This window comes from Rutilus rutilus, assembly GCF_951802725.1.
Source record: "Rutilus rutilus genome assembly, chromosome: 7".
In the NCBI taxonomy this organism is placed as follows: Eukaryota; Metazoa; Chordata; class Actinopteri; order Cypriniformes; family Leuciscidae; genus Rutilus; species Rutilus rutilus.
Genome location: NC_140221.1, coordinates 34925592 through 34948624, shown reverse-complemented (window position 1 = coordinate 34948624; position 23033 = coordinate 34925592). Strand labels below are relative to the sequence as shown.

Genomic DNA, 23033 nt, shown 5'->3' with positions numbered 1-23033 from the left:
GCAATAGGACTATACTCAGCCGCTCGCGTTTTGACTTATGTCTTCATGCCATCACATTATCCCGGTGCTCCAGCATCTGCATTGGCTTCCAGTTCAATACATGGGTTGGCTCCAGATTACATATGTGATTTGGTTATTCCATCCATACCCACTCGCTCTCTCCGCTCTGCTGGCTCTCTCTCTCTCTCTCTCTCTCTCTCTCTCTGTCAGCCTCGTTGTAAATTAAAAACCATGGGGGAAGGTTTACATCATACATCAGAGACAGAACACATATGACCATTCTGACATAATAGTGTAAGGGGATTTACAGTCAAAGACCGAGTACCAGATATGATGAATGAAGACCTGGAGTCAAAAAAGAAAAGTTTTACTGAAGATAGTTTGCAGTTTCATCAGGCAGAAGTCAACTTCAAGACTCACACGGAGTTCGTAGGCCGGCCGGCCTAAGGCCGCCCCGCTTACAGTAACAAAGATCACACCAATACCCTTCACCAAGGTCTAAGCTACGTCCTTGCTTCAGGTTGAATGATTCTCATTGGCTAAGAAATAGATAAACATAGTCATTTTTGCAGTAAATTATGCAGCTGACACTCGGACCCTGAAGTTAGGTACGTCGTGACCTTCCAGGTCGCAGATTTGGGTTGCTGGGCACCAGCATGTCCAGAACAACAACTCAGTCAATCTCCAATAATGCCAGTGGTTCCTTAACCTGTAAGCAAGAAGACTAACACACACACTGACACAGCTTTTTCAAGGTTGGATTTGGCCAGGCTCTAACTATAAACAGGAGAGTATTCTCAAAACATCAAGATAATACATTCTTTCTCTCAAGGAGAGGACACTTTAGTCTAACTGGAAAGTAAGGCTTTAACAAAGTAAAATCTCACAAGCCTAGAGAAGTCATTCAACTCATGTGATATTTAGAAGGAAAAATATTGATTAATACCTTAATTATAATCACTCATTAGATAAAGATTGAATCAGCAGTGGATTCCAAAATCCACCCCCTTCAGTAGTCTATGGCAAAACCCAAACCCAGAGTGATAAAAATAAATATGAATTAATCTCCTGCAAAGTACAAATATGTGTATATAAAAAAAAAAAAAAAGAATAAATAGAAAACCATGCAAATCTTTCACCTGTTTTTGTTTTAAGCAAAGTGCCTTTCTTTGCCTCCCCCTTCACCTATGCAAGTGCTGATAACTGAGTTTTAACCAGCATTTGAGATTAGTAAAATGCTTTTTATGGCACTTTAGTGAAGGACAAAAATTAATCTGATAATATATATTTCAATCACAAATGTTGTGTTTTTTGCATGTTTCAGTTAACAGCTGCTATGGGTTTGGTCGAACAGCAGCGTAGTTCTTAATAACTTGAGAAAAGCGAATGATTTTGACCTCGTTTGTATGAGGTTTAAAGTCCTGCCACAGATATTCGGGTGAGAGCACCTTGCTGGGTTTGTTATAAAGGAAGTACTTGTTCAAATGAGACTCCTCCTGCCATGCTGCCTCGATGGATTTAGATGCATCAATGTCCAGCTGCTCCCGGCAGCTTTTAGCAATCTCATGTACGTCTTTCACTAAGCCACCGATCACTGCCCCACCATAATAATAATCACCCTCAGCAGAAGGAATAAAAGCTTGAGACTCTGGTCTGCGCTCATATGGGTATTGTTCACGAGGTGTTTGATAATAACCAGGATGTATCACACCTACCAGACGACCCAAAGTCTCAGCCCCCCAGCGACCATAGAACTTTGTATCCACATCAAGGCTGAAAACATAGTCGGCTTCATTGACCAGTCGACTCTCAATCAGTTCCTCCAGTCTTGCCATCCTTCTCAAAGTGATCTCCTGCCATCTATTAGAACTAGGGACTGTCAACACCGTCAGATGATGGTCTTCATTCAGTTTCACTGCAGGAACTTGATCTGGTTGATCAGTGAACACATAATAATGCACACGAAGTCCAACAAAGTAATTCTGCTCTGCAGACTCAAGGAAATCTTTAAGAAACTGTGTATACCTGAAAAACAGAGAGAGAGAGAGAGACAAAAAATGTAAAGTAATAAACTGGCAAAAAACACGTCACACCACGGTCTGTCCAGCAGAGGGAGACAGAGCACAAGACCTTCCACATCTTCCTCCTTATTCACTGCTCATTATTGGTTCAATGAAATCACCTGTGCCTACCTTGTTGTAACAGGTGTATATTTAAAGACTTGCATTTGCTTGTACCCCTAGCTCAATCTTGAAGGTCTCTTGCCTAGCCTATGCTTTTGTGTTTACCCGTTTGGTCAACCCAGAAAAACTTTGCTCAGAACTTTTTGACTAGCTTCTCTGGTAAATGTTTTATGTTATATGACTCTTTTGCCTGCATCATCCAGTGTGGATTTGTACCTTGCTCAACCCAGCACTGATGCTGGATCCTTTGTGTTTGCTCAAGAAGAATACTAAGTAAAGACTATATGTTTTTTCCTTCTAAACCTGCCTCTTGTGATTATCTGCCAATTGGGTCCACACTGCCCCACAGAGCAGTGGTTAGAACCTTGGGACAATATTGTTACTCTGTGTTACTATAGTTGTGGTACAGACTTACCTATTCTCATATAATAAGAATTATTATTAAAACTTAATTATCATTGTTGTTATATAAATACTTTAATTTATTGAACTAAAAAACAGTCTGTGCTTGCAAAGATAACATGGCTGTATAAGTTCATTTTTATGTTTAGCCATTTTGCTTTGCATTTTGAAAAATACATTCACATATGTATTTTTATTATAGAAATACACTGTTTAAATCATACTGTTGAAAACAAACACACATAAAACCCTTTGAATACAAGTCCATGTTGTGACATAATAAAATGGGTAGAATAAAACAAACATTGCTTTACATATAATATTGTAATATCAATAAAGCACTCATGCGCTGAATACCTCTGAAGCAAAAAGAGAAAAAGTTGCTATGTACCGTAGTTACACACCCTGAGTTACCTCAGTTTTTAGAACTGAAAGTTAAGGTTATCCATTCATTTTTTATCCATAAATTTACCCAGAAAGGTGGCATTATCTGCAGAAAATATAAAAACTAAAATTACAACTAACAAAACAAAAACAGGATACACCAGTTTAATTTAAGCCCTTCCCTCGCTAACTTCCCTCCATTTTGTTGACTTGGCTGTACATCATTGCCTATGTTGCACGAGTGCCCACTACTGGCGGAGCCCGTGAAATGAGTTTAATTGTGCTGATTTATTATTTAAAAAATGTTTTCTTTATGAATTGTTTTATGCACCATTCTATAAGTCTGTAGGTGCTGCATGTTTAGGCTGCTGAGGAAAACTTAGTTAATTAAATTATAATTTTCATTTGTGTAATTGTGACTGTTCTCTTAAGGTAGGTAAAAGTATGTGGTTAAATCTCAAAATAATGAATACCATATACTAAAATTGTGTGGGGTGGGGGTAGCTTAAGTACGATCTGCTGTGATGTCACAATCGTGTTGCATTGTGGTATATGGAGCTTCCTGAAGAGTAAATATGAGTAGAAACTGTCTAAGTTGAGGGTCAAGGGGTGGATGTTACTGCACTAGATAAACAGGTGTATATATCGTTGCTGACGGGTAGAAACCTTGTATCTAGGCCTACATTTTTCATCTATTATTTCTCACCTTTTACATCTGTCTGTGGATTTTGCATCCAACTCCATTGGATCCTCAAACTGTCGTCAAAACGTCATAACTCCACCCTGCCTCTATCGTGAATGAAGTGCCTCGTGTAGTTTGGAGTTTGGACCGTCTCTGCTTGTTTGCAATATATGGCTAATGTTTTATGAATTTGAGGAGCTGAGAAGAGTGTCTTAGTCTAGCATTAGTCAAAGCCAGTACTGTCTTAATTAGCCCGTGTGTAGCACTTTGCCTTTAACATTTTTAGATTTTGGCCAGATTACAGAAAAAATGTCTGATTACCTAACACCATTGCTGAGAGGTCATTCTTTATTATTTAATATATTGTTTAAATTTAAAGTCAGTTAAGATCAGAAATAGGAGAGATATGAACTCACTTTCCAAGAGCGAAGACTGTAGTTGCTATGGTGATGTTTTGTTGTTTGTAGATTGAATCAATCAACGTGGGATCAAAAGTTCCTTCCCATACAACTGGGGCCAACCATGGGGTCAAGGGAACAACTTTGCCATCTGGGCTGTTTTAAAGAAAGAAATTCACACACACATGCATGAAATCCAAATCCAAATGCATATAGTAGTATAAAAGAAAAATATATGTAGGCTATACAAAAATAAATGTTTATGTTCTTACCCCACAACACTGGGCTGATTGTATGAAAGCCTGCGCAAAAACAAAAAATCAGTTGTGAACAGTTGTGATGTCTTGTAATGATCTCCTACACACAAAGCTTGTTATTCCTCATTATTTTAGACTGTGTTTTGACTTTTCAAGTGTCTGTTGTAGATGATGTGTCTTACAGTGGGCTGAACTTGGATCTTAAAGGGATACTCCACTTTTTTTGGAAATAGGCTCATTTTACAACTCCCCCAGAGTTAAACAGTTGAGTTTTACCGTTTTCGAATCCATTCAGCCGATCTCCGGGTCTGGGGGTCCCACTTTTAGCATAGCCTAGCATAATGAATTGAACCGGACAAGACCATTAGCATCTCTCTCAAAAAAATGAACAAAGAGTTTCGATATTTTTCCTATTTAAAACTTGACTCTTCTGTAGTTACATCGTGTACTAAGACCGACGGAAAATGAAAAGTTGCGATTTTCTAGGCTGATATGGCTAGGAACTATACTCTCATTCCTGCGTAATAATCAAGAAACTTTGCTGCCGTACCATGGGTGAAGCAGGCGTAATGATATGACGCAGCGCATGCCGCCTGATAATAGGCTACTGAGCTGGGGACTATTATCAGGTGCTGCGTCATATCCTTAGGCCTGCTTCACCCATGGTACGGCAGCAAAGTTTCTTGATTATTACGCAGAAATGAGAGTATAGTTCCTAGCCATATCAGCCTAGAAAATCGCAACTTTTCATTTTCCGTCGGTCTTAGTACACGATGTAACTACAGAAGAGTCAAGTTTTAAATAGGAAAAATATCGAAACTCTTTGTTCATTTTTTTGAGAGAGATGCTAATGGTCTTGTCCGGTTCAATTCATTATGCTAAGCTATGCTAAAAGTGGGACCCCCAGACCCGGAGATCGGCTGAATGGATTCGAAAACGGTAAAACTCAACTGTTTAACTCTGGGGGAGTTGTAAAATGAGCCTATTTCCAAAAAAAAGTGGAGTATCCCTTTAACATCTAAAGCTCTTAATTGAATTTATTATTGTTAAATCACTGTGCTTTATTAAGTCCAGAGTCAACGCAACCATCTACCAGGACAGTTTAGAGCACTTCATGCTTCCTTCAGCAGACAAGCTTTATGGAGATGCTGACTTCATTTTCCAGCAGGACTTGCCCACACTGCCAAAAGAACCAAAACCTGGTTCAATGACCATGGGATTACTGTGCTTGATTGGCCAGCAAACTTGCATGACCTGAACCCCATAGAAAATCTATGGGGCATTGCCAAGAGAAAGATGAGAGACATGAGACCGAACAATGCAGAAGAGCTGAAGGCCGCTACTGAAGCATCCTGGTCTTCCATAACACCTCAGTAGTGCCACAGGCTGATAGCATCCATGCCACGCCGCATTGAGGCAGTAATTCATGCAAAAGGGGTCCAAACCAAGTACAGAGTACATATGCATCATTATACTTTTCAGAGGGCTGACATTTCTGTATTTAAAATTTTAAATTAAAAAAATTAAAAAAAAAAATTTTGATTTCATGTAGTATTCAAATTTTCTGAGATTTTGAATTTGGGGTTTTCATAAGCTGTAAGCCCTAATCATCAAAATGATAACAAATAAAGGCTTGAAATATCTCACTTTGCATGTAATGACTCTATATAATACATTAGTTTCACCTTTTAAGTTGAATTACTGAAATAAATGAACTTTTGCAAGATATTTAATTTTTTCGAGTTTCACCTGTATATGCTGTGTCCCTATGATCCTATCCTGTCCTATTCATGGTAGCCTACTCGTGGACATTGCGTCATCACGTGCTATAGTAGGGGGACCCGCCTTGATATTCCTGCATAAGTTAATGAGTTGAATCCGTGTTTTAATATGCTCTCGTTCATAGAGATATTTAGATGGCTCGAGGCTTTTTAGGTTGTGTGGAATCTGCAATCTCTGACCCAGTTTGTTTGCATGTCTCCAAGGCTTTGTAATTAATACACAGTGTTTTCTGCCAACACCCCAGGGTGTCGAAATACTATCAGGTGAACTGGCACTGGGCGAGATCACACAGACCAAAACAAAAACTGACTGACAAGTAAAATAACTCGCTATAGAAGTGTTTTTCAGAGAAACGAGTATGTGAACTTAGCATGTTTCCTAAATATCTGCAAACATATTACGGTATGTTTATGCTTACATACAGCACCTTTAAACCTCAGCAGGGCATTTCACCAAAACCAGTCCCCCTGGTTACCTGTCAGCTTCTGCTAACGATAACTTTCAAAGCTCATTTCAGTTTTGCCCATCAATACCTCACCTTCTCACACACTGAATAGCATATATACAATACCATTTACATATGGGTAAGTGTACCTATTAAGCCCACCAAAATCTAAGTCTAGGTTTTTTTCATAGATATTGACAGTTTATAAGAATAATTATTTGTTATTAATTCTAAGTAAAATAATTTAAGTACTTAAATCTCTCATTTGAAAATGTATTAATTAGTTGATTTTACATTTTAGAATATAAAATTAAGATAATTTAGGAATAAAGTCAAAGTCTGGCATGGGCTTAATTGGTACTTTGGCACCATTTAAGCCCGCATGTGTTCCAAATAAGCCCACATCATCTTTGATTCACAAAATATAAAAATGAATTGATTTTAAAGAAGTAAAACATCAATATATTTATTCAGTGACAGGGAAGTATTAAAATAATTCCTTTTGCTAACGTTTGATTAGAGCCCTGGGTGGGATGGGTAGGTGTTTGTGGCCGGTGGTCTGGAGCCTTAAGTCGGCTTGACTGGTGTTGTAGCTGGAGTCAAGCTGGAAGTTTGACCGGGTGTATCTTGGGAGCCAAGCCGAGTTGGGAATCCATACTCTGGGCTTAGGGGGGCCTCCTAGTGGGCCGCCGGGAGTCTGGAGCCTTAAGTCGGCTTGGCTCCCGAGTTATGCCTGGTAAAAGGTGGAAGTTTAACTGGGTGTATCTCGGGAAGGAAGCCGAGTTGGGGCTCCAGACTCTGGGGTTTCGGGGGGTCTCCTAGTGGGCCCCCCACACCGGGAGTATGCAGCCTTAGGTCGGCTTGACTCTGGAGTTATGCCCGATCAAAGTCCCACAGGAAGTGACCATATCTCGGGAAGAAAGTTAGGGCTCAATACTCCCGACATAGGGGGCCCACTGGGTGACCCCTCCATGCCCGGAGTCCGGAGCCCCAACTCGGCTTGGGTCCCGAGTTTTGCCCGGTCAAAGCTGGACAGAAAGTGGCAGTATCTCAGAGCCGGACGGTCCCGGGGGCTCAGGACTGTGGGGAATGTCCCTCTGGGACCTCTCCATGCCCCAAATCTCAAGCCTTAACTCGGCTTGGCTCCCGAATTATGCCCGGTTATACATAAAGGACTTTAGGACAAAACAAGCTCTATCTCATTTGAATGAATTTGTAGGCCTATCTAAATATAGTTGTAAATTAAGGTACGGTTAAAAGGTTAGTAAGGTAAAAGCACACAAAGAAATGTTATCATTAAACACTTTCAGAAAATGTATCAAAGTTTGCAATTAGAGGGATTCCTCATTGAAACACTTAAGGTGGGCTTAAATGGTTCCACAGTGAGTGATGGTGAAAAAAGACAATATTTTCCTTTAAAAATGTCAGATATGTTTATAAATACATGCAGGGAGCTTAAATATACTGTGGACTAAGTATCATAATAATTTTCATTGTGCCCACATTGAGAAATGTTAAGTTTTTTCCATTCAAGGTTAGCTTGTGTTGCCCATAGTTTATATGTGTTTTGTGGCACTGCACCATTTAAGCCCATCTTAAAAAAAAAGTTAATTTATGAAAATAATCTTCTCTACAAAACTATTTATGATGTATTTATATGTAAATTAATGTAAAATGAATCGCAAAACATGTATTGTTTGCAGTTCACATGCTTAATTCTTTGGCAGTCTAGTTTGACCTAGAGATTAGCTTTGAACGCAAGCTAATAAAACTCATCTTTCCATTAAAGGAAAATTATATAAAATGATAAAGTACTATTTGTTCATACACAAAAAACAACACATTTGTCTCTTATTTGACATAATATCAATGTAGTTACCAAAGAAATGGCTTTAGGAAATATAATATGAAATATGAAATCAGATTTCCTTTCTTGTCCTGATTCAATTTACAAAGTCTTAAGACAATCTAGATCATTGACTTCCTCAAATCCTAATATTTCCTCTACAACTCCCATACCCCTGATTTTGTACTTTTGATTGTAATCCTGTTTTGATGTTACAGTTTTAAAGTGGTAGTTAAAGGAAGCCACCACATAAACAAAACTTATGCAAAATAGTGACTGCCATTACATCAAATACAGAAATGTATGAGGTTAATGGATTGCATTCCTGGGCTCTGAATAAAATCCTGTTTCCAACACACAAGTCACAATAAATTAGAGCAAAACTGTTGAATGAACTGTTGTACTCACCCATGTGGTGATTGCAACAGAGAATTGTCCTGGTGCTCTTTTGCTACTCTAAGAAATAAGAGATACAGCAGTGAATGATTGTGTTCTGTAATATAACATCTGTTGTGTCTGTGTTTCTTTATTAACATGCGGATGCATGTGTGTGCAGGCTTACTGTACAGTATGCATCATTAGCAACTGCAATAATGCATGCATCTACCAGATTGAAGAACGTGTGATTTAGCTACATTACAACTAACATGTAACCTACCTCATTAAACCTCTATGGTCCGAATTCAGTGGTGGAAAGAGTACTGAAAATGTATACTTAAGTATAAGTAATGTTGCATTGCTAAAATAATACTCAATTACAAGTAAATGTACTGGTGTCAAAAAAAGTACTTAAGTAAAAGTACAAAGTACTCTTCTCAAAAACTACTCAGAATACACATTTTTTAAAGATGAAATGTCTTAATATGTATTCCACTTGGTCCACATAAAATGTAAATTAGGATTTTTTCCACCTTTTCTCTCATCCTCTTTGCTAAGCCTGCATCACACTGTTACTCGATCACATATTGATCTCAAGTTTGATATGGAGTACTGCAAGGCTTATTTCTAAAACCATTGTTTATAAATGTATACCTGCTTATACCTTTTGGAGATATCATTAGGAAACATGGAGTTAGATTTCACTATTATGCTGATGATACTGAGCTCCATATTTTTTTTAGGCCTGACAAAACAACGCTAGAATTTGTAAAACCGCCTTTTTCCATCATAAAAATGTCTCTATATGCTCTCAGTGTCAAATGCAGAAAAGTTAATTCATGCATTCATGACCCCCAAGGCTAGATTACTGTAATACCTTACTGGTCATCAGGGTAATCAAGCAAAAGTGTCCAAAAACAGGAGAGAAGCAGACATAAAATACATAGTATAAAATAAGGGGAAAAAAATTACATAGTCACTTGGCCATGCTGACAGTAAGTTTGAACTCGCACTATAGTGTAGGCCATGTGCATATAATGTATGTATGCTTCTGAATACGCTTTTGTATGTGTAAGTGTATGATTTGAGCATGTGTCTCAGTGAGTGTATTAAGAGTGGCAGTACTTACTTAAGGCAGAATCCTGGCTCTTTATATCTGAAACAGATATAAGATTAAAATGCTGAAATACTACATGGTCACAATACATTACCTTATAATTCAGGAATAAGGGATTACTCTTACATTATTAATATTATTATTAATTTTTTTTAATTAATTTTTTGTTTTACTGTGAGGCTGAAATGCAACTAGTCTCTCATGAGGATGAATAGTATGAAAATGACAAGTAGCCTAACAAAAAGTAAAAAAAAGGCTGGGAAAAGTGTTTATTGAAAAAAAGGCAAGCGTAACGTCCAAAAGTACATTTATTTTGATTAAAACAATTGACTGCCATTATAAAGTACTTGTAAAAACATGTTTAAAGTTTAAGTAGGCTATACATTGACACTTAATAAATACAGCACAAACAAATCTGACATGCTAACTAGGCCACTGATCCGTGTCAGTGATCGTTTTGAATTATGTTATGAATGGTGTATGAACTGCTTGGTGTAGGCTGATTTACAGTAATTAATTTAATATAGGATTAATGAATAATGTAACCAATGTGAAGCAGGGTAGGCTATCCCATTCATTTCTAGAAGTAGGCTAATAACTGGTTATGTTTTAGAGGTATTTGAGTATATAGAGGTATATGTTTTGATGGGTGTAGTTATCACACACAGTTGAAAAACACTTACCCTTGTGAGTTGGAGGTGTAGACGAAAAAAATAAGTCTGTGAGGAAACACAATAACAGATCATGAATGATAAAGTGAAGGAGATCATATATTTTCTCAACTGAATTATCCGATTTAATACACATAATACTGTTTATACTAGGTTTTGCAGTGATCTATACTGTAGTAAACATACATTATTGTATAGAAAAGTTTATAAGGGTTGAATCTGTCCCTATAAATGCCCAGCGGACCAACAGAAAGACTGTGGGGGGAATTTTCAGGAGCTACTGTTGTGTCATCATTACTTATTTCAATGTAACTCTAATCAACTAATCGACAAACCCAAATCGATAAAATATGAAAAATAGTGAGGATATAACTGACAAGCTAGAAATGTAATAAGTGACTTTTACAATAATTACTTCACCTTCTCTCTTTCACTTCCAAATAATTTCAAGATCGGTGTGATTAGTAGAAACTGTTTCAGCACCTGTTGCAATGGGATCCAGGCCAAACTGAAACAAGTGTTGTTGTTTTTTTCCTTCTTTTTTTTTACACAATAAAACTGCAAAACCCCCAAGTATTAAATTACACTGGGAGTTTTGCAGTCTGTCTAATGTTTCAGTATGCTGGAAAACATCTGTGGTGTTTCACAATTGGTGAAGTGCTCATCGCTCCACATGAGCTCCCTAACAACATGTGATCCGTGTTTAGAGAGAATTCTTGGAGTAGTAATGCAAAAAAATAAAAAATAAAAAATTCCATTTAATTCCAGTAAACTTTCTCACACACTTCCAATTTATTACATGAAAATTGCCTCTCAACTGGGCCATTAATTTTAGACCCAAACATCATTTCAAAAAGTAATTACATACCCTCTCAGTAAGATGCCAAGCAACACCATAAAAACGGGATTTGATCGCATTGGTTTTTACCAGTTGTGTCCTCCCTCACGTTAGGAGATGAACTTAAAGGATACTCAATGACCTTAAAAATGTAATTTAAGTGCCTCAAAGCTCTTTCTCCTATAGTAGGGTTACTGGTGGAGCATTGACAATCTTTGCGGTTCTTGTTGGAACTTAAGCACTTTGTATTCAGTTCAGAGGTTCTGGAGTCACCTTTTCATTACAACCTCGAAGTGCTTTGGGGGAAATTAGAGGAACTTGAATTCTATAAAAGGGTTATTGTAAGATCTTTTAACATTTAACTGGTTCCTGGAAGATCTCGTATGCAAAAGCCAGCATCTGGAGGCCACGATAAGATTTTAATTATCCTATTATTATTACATTTACATTTAATCATTTAGCAGACACTTTTATCCAATGCGACTTACAAATGAGGAGAGCAATAGAAGCAGTTAAACTAACATATGTAAGTGCTGTGACCCTTCCCAGTTTAGTCTGACGCAGTATAGGTTTATTTATTTTTTTAGATATAAAGTAGAAGAGAAGAGAAAAGAAAGCATTAGTATTAATGGATCCAGTGAATATATTTAAGATTCAGTATACATAGGCTTACATTTATTTAGTATATTTTACTGATTAATTTAAACCTTAAATGACAACAAAAATAAATAATAATGTTAATAATAATAATAATAATAATAATATGAAGAAGAAGCAGGTGACATCATACAAAGCTACGGGTTTCCAAGGTACTTCAGAGGGCCTTTAATGTTGTTTATATAATTATATTCTGCTGCTGTGATATTACTGTCATTCCATATTTATTTATGTCATTCGCTGTCAGTATTGGTCATATTTAGTCCTTATAATCACCAATGCACGGTTGCATCTCAGGTCAAGTTGTTTACATCTTGGTTTGACCACAAGTGCAGCAGCAGCCATGCTCACGTGCACACGCATCCATTCCCATTTATTCAAGTATATCATCATATTTACCGTTATTCATCAGTGCTTTACCAAATGAGCTTGATTAATATTGTGTTGTGTTTTTATATATGTTTACATCCATATCCATATTTATATTTGTCTTTTTTTATTCCCAGAACCACACATCTATGCACATTTAATAAAGACAACGGTTTGGATTATAACCTGAGTGAGACATCATTGTTCTGACCGGACAAACTGTAGCCTTCAGCCAAAACCTGAACTAGCAATTAGAGAGAACTCACAAGATTTTTTCAGGACAGTTTTGCACACTTACTTCCTGTCACGCACACGCGCTCTCAAGTGGCCAAGACCGTGGCTATTTGGAAAGGCCCAAAGATCTACATGATACATACTGGCCATTAATACATTTATTTATTAAGCAAATATGAGCACAATTAGGCTTCAGTTTACACTGTTAGCCCGGGCAAGTTGAATCTACTTAAAAAATTGGAGCAAACTGGTTGGCCTAAAATTTTATAGAACTTTTTTTTTACACAGATCGATACCAAATAAGTAGCTTGTGAGTATCGACCCTTGTGTGTCATTTGGAATAAAACTGACAAAGAACTGTCTGTACAGGTTGAACTAGCTAAGCAAGTTAAGGGGGTCACACCCTACAGCAAACCTAAACATTTCCATTTGTGTGTGTCAAATATGTTTCCATTTCCAAAGTAACCTTTGTTGCTTTTGTAACGCTAAAGGACAAATTACTTCCCTGTCGTTTGCTGTCTTTTGGACTGGCAGCCTGTGTCACGACAGCTATACACTAATAAAACAATGTTGTTAGATCAAATAAATAAATAAAATACAAATCCCTGACAGGTAAAAGAAAACCCACTCATTATTAGAGTTGTCAAAACTTGGTCTCTCAAGTACAATCAGAGCTTGCCTATCCTATCCACAATGCGTTTACATGCACGTTCTGGCTTTTCCATTAGTTGACATGACATGGTTAGACTCAGATGGTAATAACATATATTAAGTTGGGTGTCCACCTTAGAGATAATACCCATAGCCTATTTATAATGAAATAATAAAAATCTGATATTAAAATAATAAAATATTTTTTGTTACTACTGTGAATCTATATTAAATTATTATGGGATCTCCATCAATGCTTTCATAATCTTTACTTAAAAAAAAATAAAATAATTATATTAACATATTTTATTACAGTATATTTGTTTAACAAAAAAGTACATACTTTACTATAAAGTGACTGTTTTTAACAAGTATTAACTTAGACATTATTAAAAACATTTTTTTTTATCTAAAGTATTTGAATCAATACTGTGTGCCTTTTGCCTTATTGTGTTTTTATGTAATTTGATGAGTTACATGTAAAGCATAATAGCCCCAAAAAGGATTTCTTTAAATACTTGCAGATAAGACATTTCGTTCAGATTCGACATGCTAGTCTTAGCCTGAATAGCTAGATTTTCTTCTTAAGGATACTGAAGTTAAACACTTCATATCCCAATTTTACTCTATGATAAGCCATCACAAAGCAGACAATCTGATTTTGTTGCAGAGGGCATGGAGTAAGAACTTATAATGTGACATTGACAACCTAGGGATGTCACGATACCAAAACTGAACGACGAATTATTATTTTTTCCGAAGTGTTAACAACTTAGTGTTAACTAATAATTGTTGCAAACTGGTACTACCAACATAATATTAGTGCATTCCTGGAACTGGGCGTCGTTACATTACATCCTTATGCATCGCTTTCTGCCAGGACTTTTACGTGCTTTTCCCAAACCACTGAAGTGACGTCGACGTCCGGGTTAGCGGTAGCATGAGCCGTCCGTCAAGTGTTATTTAAATAAACTCCTGATGTACTTACAAACTTTCCAATGCCTCGTTTAATGAGTACAAGACCTATTTGTACTACTGTAGAAGTTTGGTACCATTCTGGGCATTATTAGTGGGGTCATTTACGAGATACATCATAGGATCCATTAGCATCTGCACTAAGCCATCCGGCTGATTTCTCTAAATAAGCTCTAACTTTAATAATGTTCAACCAAGGGAAAAAAAGCTTCTGGGGGGGGTGTTTGGCTCGAGGTCATGGTGCAAAGGACCCTAAGTTGATTTTACTCTGAACCATCCCTTTAAATATTTGAAAAAAATATTAAATTCAATTCAATGACTTTATTATTTATGACAGTAATCATAAGTAAATAATACATAAGCATTGAAGGCTACATGCTGTTTAAACGTAAATATTGGTTATAAAAAAAAATCAAGTGAAAAATAAGCAACCTTCTATGCACACATTATTAGTAGGCTAGTAACGTTAGTAGGCTAGGCTAGTAGTAGAATTTTTAATACATGGAGACGTCGCTAAATCTACTGTGCAGTAGCCTAATATAATTATTTCTGTCAATTTCTTCACGTTAAACCGAACATTTATTTTGACGGGTTGCCGTGAAGACCTTTGAGTTTCTGTGTATGATGTGACGATAGTTTTTCTCAAATGAAACGGTAAAATGTTCATGAAGTGACTCTCAGAGAGGCTCTGGAGATAAATTTCGTCATATCGTGAGGCAGCAGAGAGCGTCACTCGTGCTTCAGTGTGTGTTTGTGTGTAAGGTAAATGAAACCACGCGTCTGCCCCATTAATTCACACAGAGACCAGCAGAACATGCAGGGTTAATATTTAAATAGTCTTTTTGCGGTTTAATATACACAGACACTATATATATCGTGGTATATATCGGCTACAGTGCTCCTAGTAAAAAAGTTAGTCTGGAGCCCCGCGCTTAGATAAACACGGAAGCGACTGAAAGAAGCTGCCTATTAGCAAAGAACTTAGTGGGTACCGAATATACACGGTACTACCAGTACTACAGAAATGCTGGTATCGTCATATTTAAAAAAAATCAGTACCGAAGTAACTTACCGGTACTTTTGACAACACTGATGTCTGGGAATATTTCAGTCTCCAACAGATTCAAAGAAATGCAATTTAACATTGTGCATAGAGTATTTCTCAACTTCTGAACAATTACTCAAGTGCTTCTAGACACTTAATTAAGAGTTTGCATTAATACTGACTGAGGTAATATCACATCAATTCATAAACCAATTAGAAAGTCAAACCAACAAATAGTGATAAAAAGTATTTACATACCCACTCAGTACAATTCCAAAGACTACAAGAGTCATGAAAACAAGATTCTTATTGTGTAGCATTATTCCTGGACTACTTGTGTCCACAATGACATGAAGTTATAGACTAAACTGGAGGTTAAGCGTGAGGAATAAACCAGGAGAGATTTAGATCAAGGAAGGAGGAGTGTGTTGCCATGGTGGTTTCAGACCTGGATAAGAGCACAGGTAAATAATGCTCAAAGCAAACACGCTCTGACCATATCAAAGCCATTAGTCGATGATAACATTACAATAAGTACCAAAGTCTTCACAGGGACAGGACTATTAAAACTCTATTTTACTATTTGAGTATATAGTGTGTATATCTCCTCGCCTTCCATTGTCAATTGCGCTCGTTCCTGTTGCGTCTTGCGTGTCCTCAATCTGGCAACCCGCGTGAGCGTGAGTCTGCGCAGGAGGAGGCGGGGAAACAACTCTCCAATATTTTGAATTTGGACTGCAGTACCCATTTCAATCGCTAGCTGTCAATCTCACACACGTGCAGTGTGTAAGCCTACTTTGTGTGAATACTTTGATCGTATTCAGAACAGAACAAGAAGTAAAAATATATACTGTGAAACTCATGAATATTCATTAGGGATTTTAACTCGGGTGTAGTAAACAAAATAAAAACGTGTGAATTCTCTTGAAAATTAAATATTTGTTGTAGATCTGAGTTAAGGTGAAACCAACCTCAGAAGCCAACTCAAAGGAGTCAAGAAATAGCCTCATAGATAGAAAAAACATGCCTGACAGGAAGAAGAGAACAAAGATCCAAACCAGTTGCATGTGAAATTTAAAACCAGGTGTTATGAGAAGCAACATCCTGATGAATTCACACTGTTTATATGCATATGATCTGTTTGACCTAATATTTATTAGTAGTGGATCAGAGAATCATGAAAGCATATCTTTGTAGAATGCTAGTGGGTGTTACCCAATTAGTGAGGCATTTTCAAACCACGATGGGTATTTTCAACTGCGTTACCTTTGTTCTAATCCACTGGGGGTTTGGTTGCGATTGAAAAACAGTTACTTCCTCATTAGAGAAAAAACACATAATATTCACACATGCATCATACAGAACTCCTGTTCATGGATCACCTACTTTTGTAGCATTTTAGCATTTATTTCTCTATTCCTTTGTTTTGCATGTTGTTGTTTTTTTGTGCTTGATTTGTATTGTTACTGACTGCAATTAGATACATTAATTAAAAAAGTGATTAAAGTGTTTGAATAAACCATACTTTTTTCTACATACTTAAGTGCATCTTGCTTTAGTAATATGTATTAGGAATTTTCAGATTCAAGTTTTTTTTTAAGTGCAAGTGACATGAACACGAGCAAAATTGTCACACTTTAAACAGAGCCAATGTCTATTACTCAAGTCTCGCATTGCACCTTGCATTCTTTCCTTTAGTTGGAGTGAAGGAAGATGAGAATGGACAATTAAAGAAATGAGAAGCACCCTCCTGATATTGGTGACATTAATTATACATTGAGTTGTAGTCGACAGCAATATTTGACCTGGGATTTGAGGCTATCCTGTATCTTATATCCTGCTACCTGATCACTCTCAGGTAATTATTTGTATTCCTGAATCAGTATAAAAGGTGAGGAATATAAACAATATTTATTCAGCCCAGGACTGCAAAACTGGAGGGCCACACCTGATCCAGCTAATCAAGTCGTTCAGGCTTATTTGAAAACTACAGGAATGAGTGTTGGAGCAGGGTTGGAACTAAACTATGCAGGCCTATGGCCCTCCAGGAACTGAGTTTTGGACCCCTGGTTTAACCCAATGGTTTTCAATCCCAGTCCTAGGGACCTATCGCTCTTCACGTTTTGTATGTCTCTCTTATCTGACACACTGGGCCTCATTTATCAATCTAACATAGAAACAAGCGCACATCCGAGTGCAGAAATCATCTTACGACAGGGTTCACGTGTTCTCATGAAACATTAGAATGCCACCAATCCCATCATTCGACTGATCATATCATATGCTGATAAATGTGGCGGCTTAAAACAATCCTCATGTAAATATCACGCCTTAAAAATTCATGGTTTAGAAGCCTTCCCCTAGGATTTACGACATGGAGAAACTTAACCGGTCAAGAAGAGGAAGTAATCTCATGAAATGGGTGAAAAAGATAAATGGATCTTACTCAAAAAACACCCGTTAACCTCGCAATTGCAAACAATTTCATAATTGCAAACAATAAGTTAATAAACATTCATTTATATGTATATTAAATACCGGTGAATAAAACGAAACATTTACAAACATTTTAGCCCAGAATATTTTCCCCTCACTCCACAATAAATCCTTTAAATTTAAAGGTGCTGTAAGTTTTTGATTGTACTAAAGCATAGAAATACCATATGTTTGCAGATATTAGGAAACATGCTGAGTTCACATACTCGTTTCTCTGGATAACAATGGCAATGCTACAGCCAGTTATTTTAGTTTGAAATGTGTGTTCAGTGTCAGAATGTCTGTTTTGGTTTTGGTCTGTATGATACCGCACGTTGCCAATTTACCCAATAGTATTTAGCCACCACAGGTTGCCAGTTGGTAGAAAAGCAAATTGCAGCCATGGAAGCTAGCGAACAAACTGGGTCAGATATCGCAGATTCTACCCAACCTAAAAAGCCTCAGCACCCACCTAAAAACCCGCATGAGCGGCGAGTCTGAGCAGGAGGGACGCATAGACAGTAAAATATATAAGATACAGGATAATCTCAAATCCCAGGTCAAATGATGCTGTTGATGTATAATCAATGTCACCAATATCAGGAGGGTGCTTCTCATTTCTTTAATTGCCCATTCTCATCTTCCTTCACTCCAACTAAAGGAAAGAATGCAAGGTGCAATGCGAGACTTGAGTAATAGACATTGGCTCTGTTTAAAGTGTGACAATTTTGCTCATTCATGTCACTTGCACTTCAAAAAAACTTGAATCTGAAAATTCCTAATAAATATTACTAAAGCAAGATGCACTTAAGTATGTAGAAAAAAAGTATAGTTTATTCAAACACTTTAATAACTTTTTTAATTAATGTATCTAATTACAGTCAGTAACAATACAAATCAAGCACAAAAAACAACAACATGCAAAACAAAGGAATAGAGAAATAAACGCACATTATTTATTAAAATATTAGGTGATCCATGAACAGGAGTTCTGTATGATGCATGTGGCAGTACTTCATACAAAGCAAATAAATCCTATACTGCATGCTGAGAGTTAAACTAGAACTTCTTACAGTTACTTAGTTAAATTTTATGAAAAGTAATGCATTACATTACATTACTTTTGGTTACTTTTTCTCACGTGGGCTGGGTTTGCAATAAAAATTATTTAACCATATTTAATAACACAATTCAACAAAGGCATCTGTAAACTATTATACTAATGATTTCACTTTCATCCAACCAAGGACGCTAAGTATTGTAGTGATTAATACTTATGTCATCAAACCTGCCTCGTCCCGTCCAGGAGCCACACGTGAAGGTTCCACAGATCGGGACAAGGGTGCCATAGGGTGCCCTGTCTCCGAGAAAGAAGGTCCTTCCTCAGAGGAATTGGCCAGGGAGGTGCTGTCGTGAGGAGTACTAGTTCAGAGAACCAGGTCCGGGTGGGCCAATGAGGCGCAACCAAAATGACCTGCTCCTTGTCATCCCTGATCTTTCACAGGGTCTGTGCAAGAAGGCTTACTGGGGGAAATGCATACTTGCAGAGGCAATGCTGTGTGCGGCCAGCTGTGTGCCACTGCGTCCGTGCTGAGCGTGCCCTCGGTCAGGGAGTAAAACAGGCTGTAATGGGAAGAGTCGTGGGAGGCAAACAGATCTACCTGTGTGTCCCCGAAATGTTCACAAATCAGCTGAACCGTCTGGGGATGGAGTCTCCATTCTCCAGGGAGAGGCTGAAACCGTGAGAGCTCATCGGCTGCACGATTCAGGTCTCCCGGGATATAAATGGCTCGAAGCGACCTCAGACCAAAGCGACCAAAGGCGCTGGGGTCCTCTCCAGGAGCCCGTGGCAGCATGTCCATTGCACATGGCACCCCAGCCTGTGGTGGAGGCATCTGTTGGTACAACAACATGCCTGGAAACTCATTCGAAGGGCACTCCGGCCCATAGAAAACTGAGGTTCGTCCACAGGGTGAAGGTCTGACGGCAGGTCGGGGGAACTGGTACCCGGAGTCATGCCCACCTCGGGACTCGATCGCGAAGCCAGAGCTGAAGCGGTCCCATATGAAGCAACCCGAGCAGCGTAGCTGCGGCTGCGGATGCCATATGCCCTAGGAACCTCTGAAATAACTTCAGTGGAACCGCACTCTTGCCCTCGAACTGTCTCAGGCAAGTCAGCAGTGACTGCGCACACCTGGCGACTGAGACGATTTTTAAAAAACGTGTTTTTTAAACGAGTTTTTTGTCTCAAGAGTGCTGCTTAGCCTGGCATTTGGCCGGTTAAGGGGCGGAGACGGACGGTGCTGCCCTCCTGCGACCTCCTGCTTGGGGCCGGTGAAGCCACAGGAGAAGCTGATCAGAAGTTGATCTTCTTGTAATAAAGATTTGGGATGGGGAAATGAAGCCTCATGAATCACTGAGGCTTTCCCCTGACTGTTCCGGGAAAAGATTCAAAGCATCGTGTCGAGAACAGCGCCATCTGGTGCTTATTTAAAATAAAGCAGCCAGAAGCAGCCTGTGTTAGAAGCTCTGCCTCTGGCAGATGAAGCAACCACAACACACTCCATAATTTCAATGTTATGTGTACAAATAAAAGCCTTACATGTTAGTGTTTGATTTGGATAAATTCATTTTCTCTCCTCACCCAAACACATCAACCAGACTGAGCCAACAATGACTCGTTAAATAAGATCTAGCCTTCTGAAACCCAAAGCGAAACGCGCACATGATTGGACAGAAAATGAGGCTTCGTTTGTCGTCGTCACGTGACTCTAGTAAACCAATACACACCCCGCTACGGGCAGAGCCATAGAGAGAAATTCTCTCTATGGCTCTGGCTCATAGACAGTAAAAGAAATGGACACAGCGACCCCATTGGATTCAACGGAGACAAATGCTGCATTCCAGTCCACTTTTAGACACGCACTTGCGAACTTCCCTAAGCACTTCCCCTTGGGGGAATCCCTGCCGCCATTTTGAAGTGCGTTCCACTTCGTGAAGTGGACGAGGGAAGTTTATATGGACAGACCCTCGTTCCCTCGATTTTGACCGAGGGAGCGAGTCTGCTTCAAATGTACACTTCAGGCACCTATATGTCCCACAATGCAGTACGATTGTGACGTCACCACATATCTCATCTAATCACCACCACAACAGACAACTCTATGATATATTAATTATATATATTTTTTGTTCAAAACAACCCAAACACACATAAACATTTGGATGCTGCATTAAACAAATTCTTAAAGGAAAAAAAATGTAAATAATAAATCAACTCCACAGCTGATTCCAAGTGATCAAGGGCTTAGGACGTTCCAGTTCAGCCCATTGCAGTTTCCGCCAGTAGTGGGCACTCGCAATGACGTACATCCGAGTGAACGAGACGGAGGGAAGTTTGCGAGTGAAGGGCATGACAATTTTGGACTGGAACGCAGCAAAAGTGAAGCCCATTAGAAACTTTTACTTCCTGGGGGTCCAGCGTACTGCGCAGACTCAAACTGAGCTCGACGACGTAGATGTGACGTGAGCAAACCGTCTGTCTTCTAGTGGCTGTGCCAAGATCAATCTGAATCATTACCTTCCGAAACTCGCAGAGACGGAGAGCGTGAGTAGGAGCTGTCCATGATCTTGGAGCAGGAGAAACTTTTTGTCGGTGTTCTGATTAATTACTTTGTCATTTTGCCTCGACGTCCTCCCGATTGCCCGCGAGCTTCTCTTCCTGTCAATACGGTAATTTCCTACTGTGCGACAGAGAGTCGCGTGGCTGTGACGCAATCGTTAGCCTACTTTTACAAAAACTGCTTCTACAGGGCCATAACGTAAGCTACAAGGTAATGGAGCCTTTTATACATTTTCGTGTTTCTTTAGAAATAAATAATGGACAAATGGAGTCTTTAAACGCCTCAGATGTGAAGTTATTCGCTGTCAAAGTGACGCCAAAATGAATGGGAGTCAATGGGATGCTAACTGCAGGTGGGGTTCCGTTAGCCAATGGCGGCGTCCGGGGGTGCTTCAAAATAATACAAATCGCTGCACCCTTGCTCTGGCTACGGGGCTTCACCATGGGCTTCACTAGAAATTGTGTCGCATGTGCGTGATACGCACATCGAAGCTTCAGTGTCATACATAACAACACTAATAAAGATCTCATTATGGAGAAACACGATGTATTTTGTATTTTCATTGCATTTTTAAATGATAAAAAGTTAAATAAATAATGAATTTTTTAATATAAAAATATGAATGATTAATCGATAGTCGATCGTTAGTTCTCCCGACGATCGACTAAGAAAATGTAATCGAATGTCCATCCCTAATCTCAACTCAAAATACTCCAGATATGCTTTAGTTTATTGTGATCAAAAAAACAAAAGCAAATTTCAAAAGAGTAATTACATACCCAATTGTAAAGAATCCAGTCAACACAATAAGAAATGAAAAAACATTTAGTTTCATTAGTCCTGCCATTGGTCTTGTGTCTCTGGCGAGCTGAATTTTAGATACTAGATCAAATATGTATGCATATCACGGAAGTAGGAAGTAGTTTCTGTGGTGACTGAAGTAGGAAGTAGTTTCTATGGTGACAGAAGTAGGATGGTGAGCACACCAACTTCAGCTATACTTAACTATGGTGTTCATGTTGCTCACTTTGAAAGAATGCTAAATATATAGTTTTAATGCAATGTCTTTCAGATAAAAGTCCCTGGCAAATGCATGAATGTAGCCTACACACAAATGGTCACAAGACTTCCTCTCAAAACCATCAAGGAAAGATTTCATTGTTTCCTCTTGAAACAAAATGGCAGGTTTCTCATAAACACCAAAGCTTGGAGGTATAGTTCCCCCAAAATAGACATTTCTGACATTTACTCATCCTCATGTTGTTCCAAACCAATATAAAAAAACTTTAAAAATTAATAAAAAAAAACTTAATCTACACTGGAAATTTTGTTTAAAACATTATGTATTTAACTCAGCATACATACAATTCAGAATTGAGGTAGGGGGAGAGTGGGGTGAGTTGTGCCAGTTTTTACTCAAAGTGACTTTAAAGTGAGGCCATGGCAGTAATGCCTTCAACTTAAGGATGTACATATATTTCAGGATGTGGTGCATCCCTGAGAACAATAACTTTGGATCTGAAATAAATTGTTTCAGAAATATAGCTCTTGGGAAAAAAGTGGTCTCATGGCACAACTTGCCCCTGGTGCGGGGGAAGTTGTGCCTTTGGGGGAATACATT

At 38.3% G+C, this 23033-nt stretch overlaps 1 protein-coding gene across 2 annotated transcripts; it reads right to left on the bottom strand.

Moving 5' to 3' along the window:
* Positions 1-351: 351 nt before the first annotated feature.
* LOC311294107 (globoside alpha-1,3-N-acetylgalactosaminyltransferase 1-like) lies at positions 352-22330 on the bottom strand. 2 transcript variants are annotated; one of them, XM_084414776.1, is made up of 7 exons: positions 22192-22330; positions 10558-10593; positions 9887-9913; positions 8788-8835; positions 4322-4351; positions 4068-4205; positions 352-2025 (listed from the first exon to the last, which is right to left on the bottom strand). In XM_084414776.1, the coding sequence occupies exons 1-7, from the start codon at positions 22257-22259 to the stop codon at positions 1335-1337; spliced, it is 1038 nt and encodes a 345-aa protein (XP_084270902.1). In that variant the 5' UTR covers positions 22260-22330; the 3' UTR covers positions 352-1334. The 2 variants fall into 2 exon arrangements, with proteins under 2 accessions (XP_084270902.1, XP_084270903.1); XM_084414777.1 differs by lacking the exon at positions 22192-22330 and adding an exon at positions 15573-15973.
* Between the last annotated feature and the right edge of the window lie 703 nt (positions 22331-23033).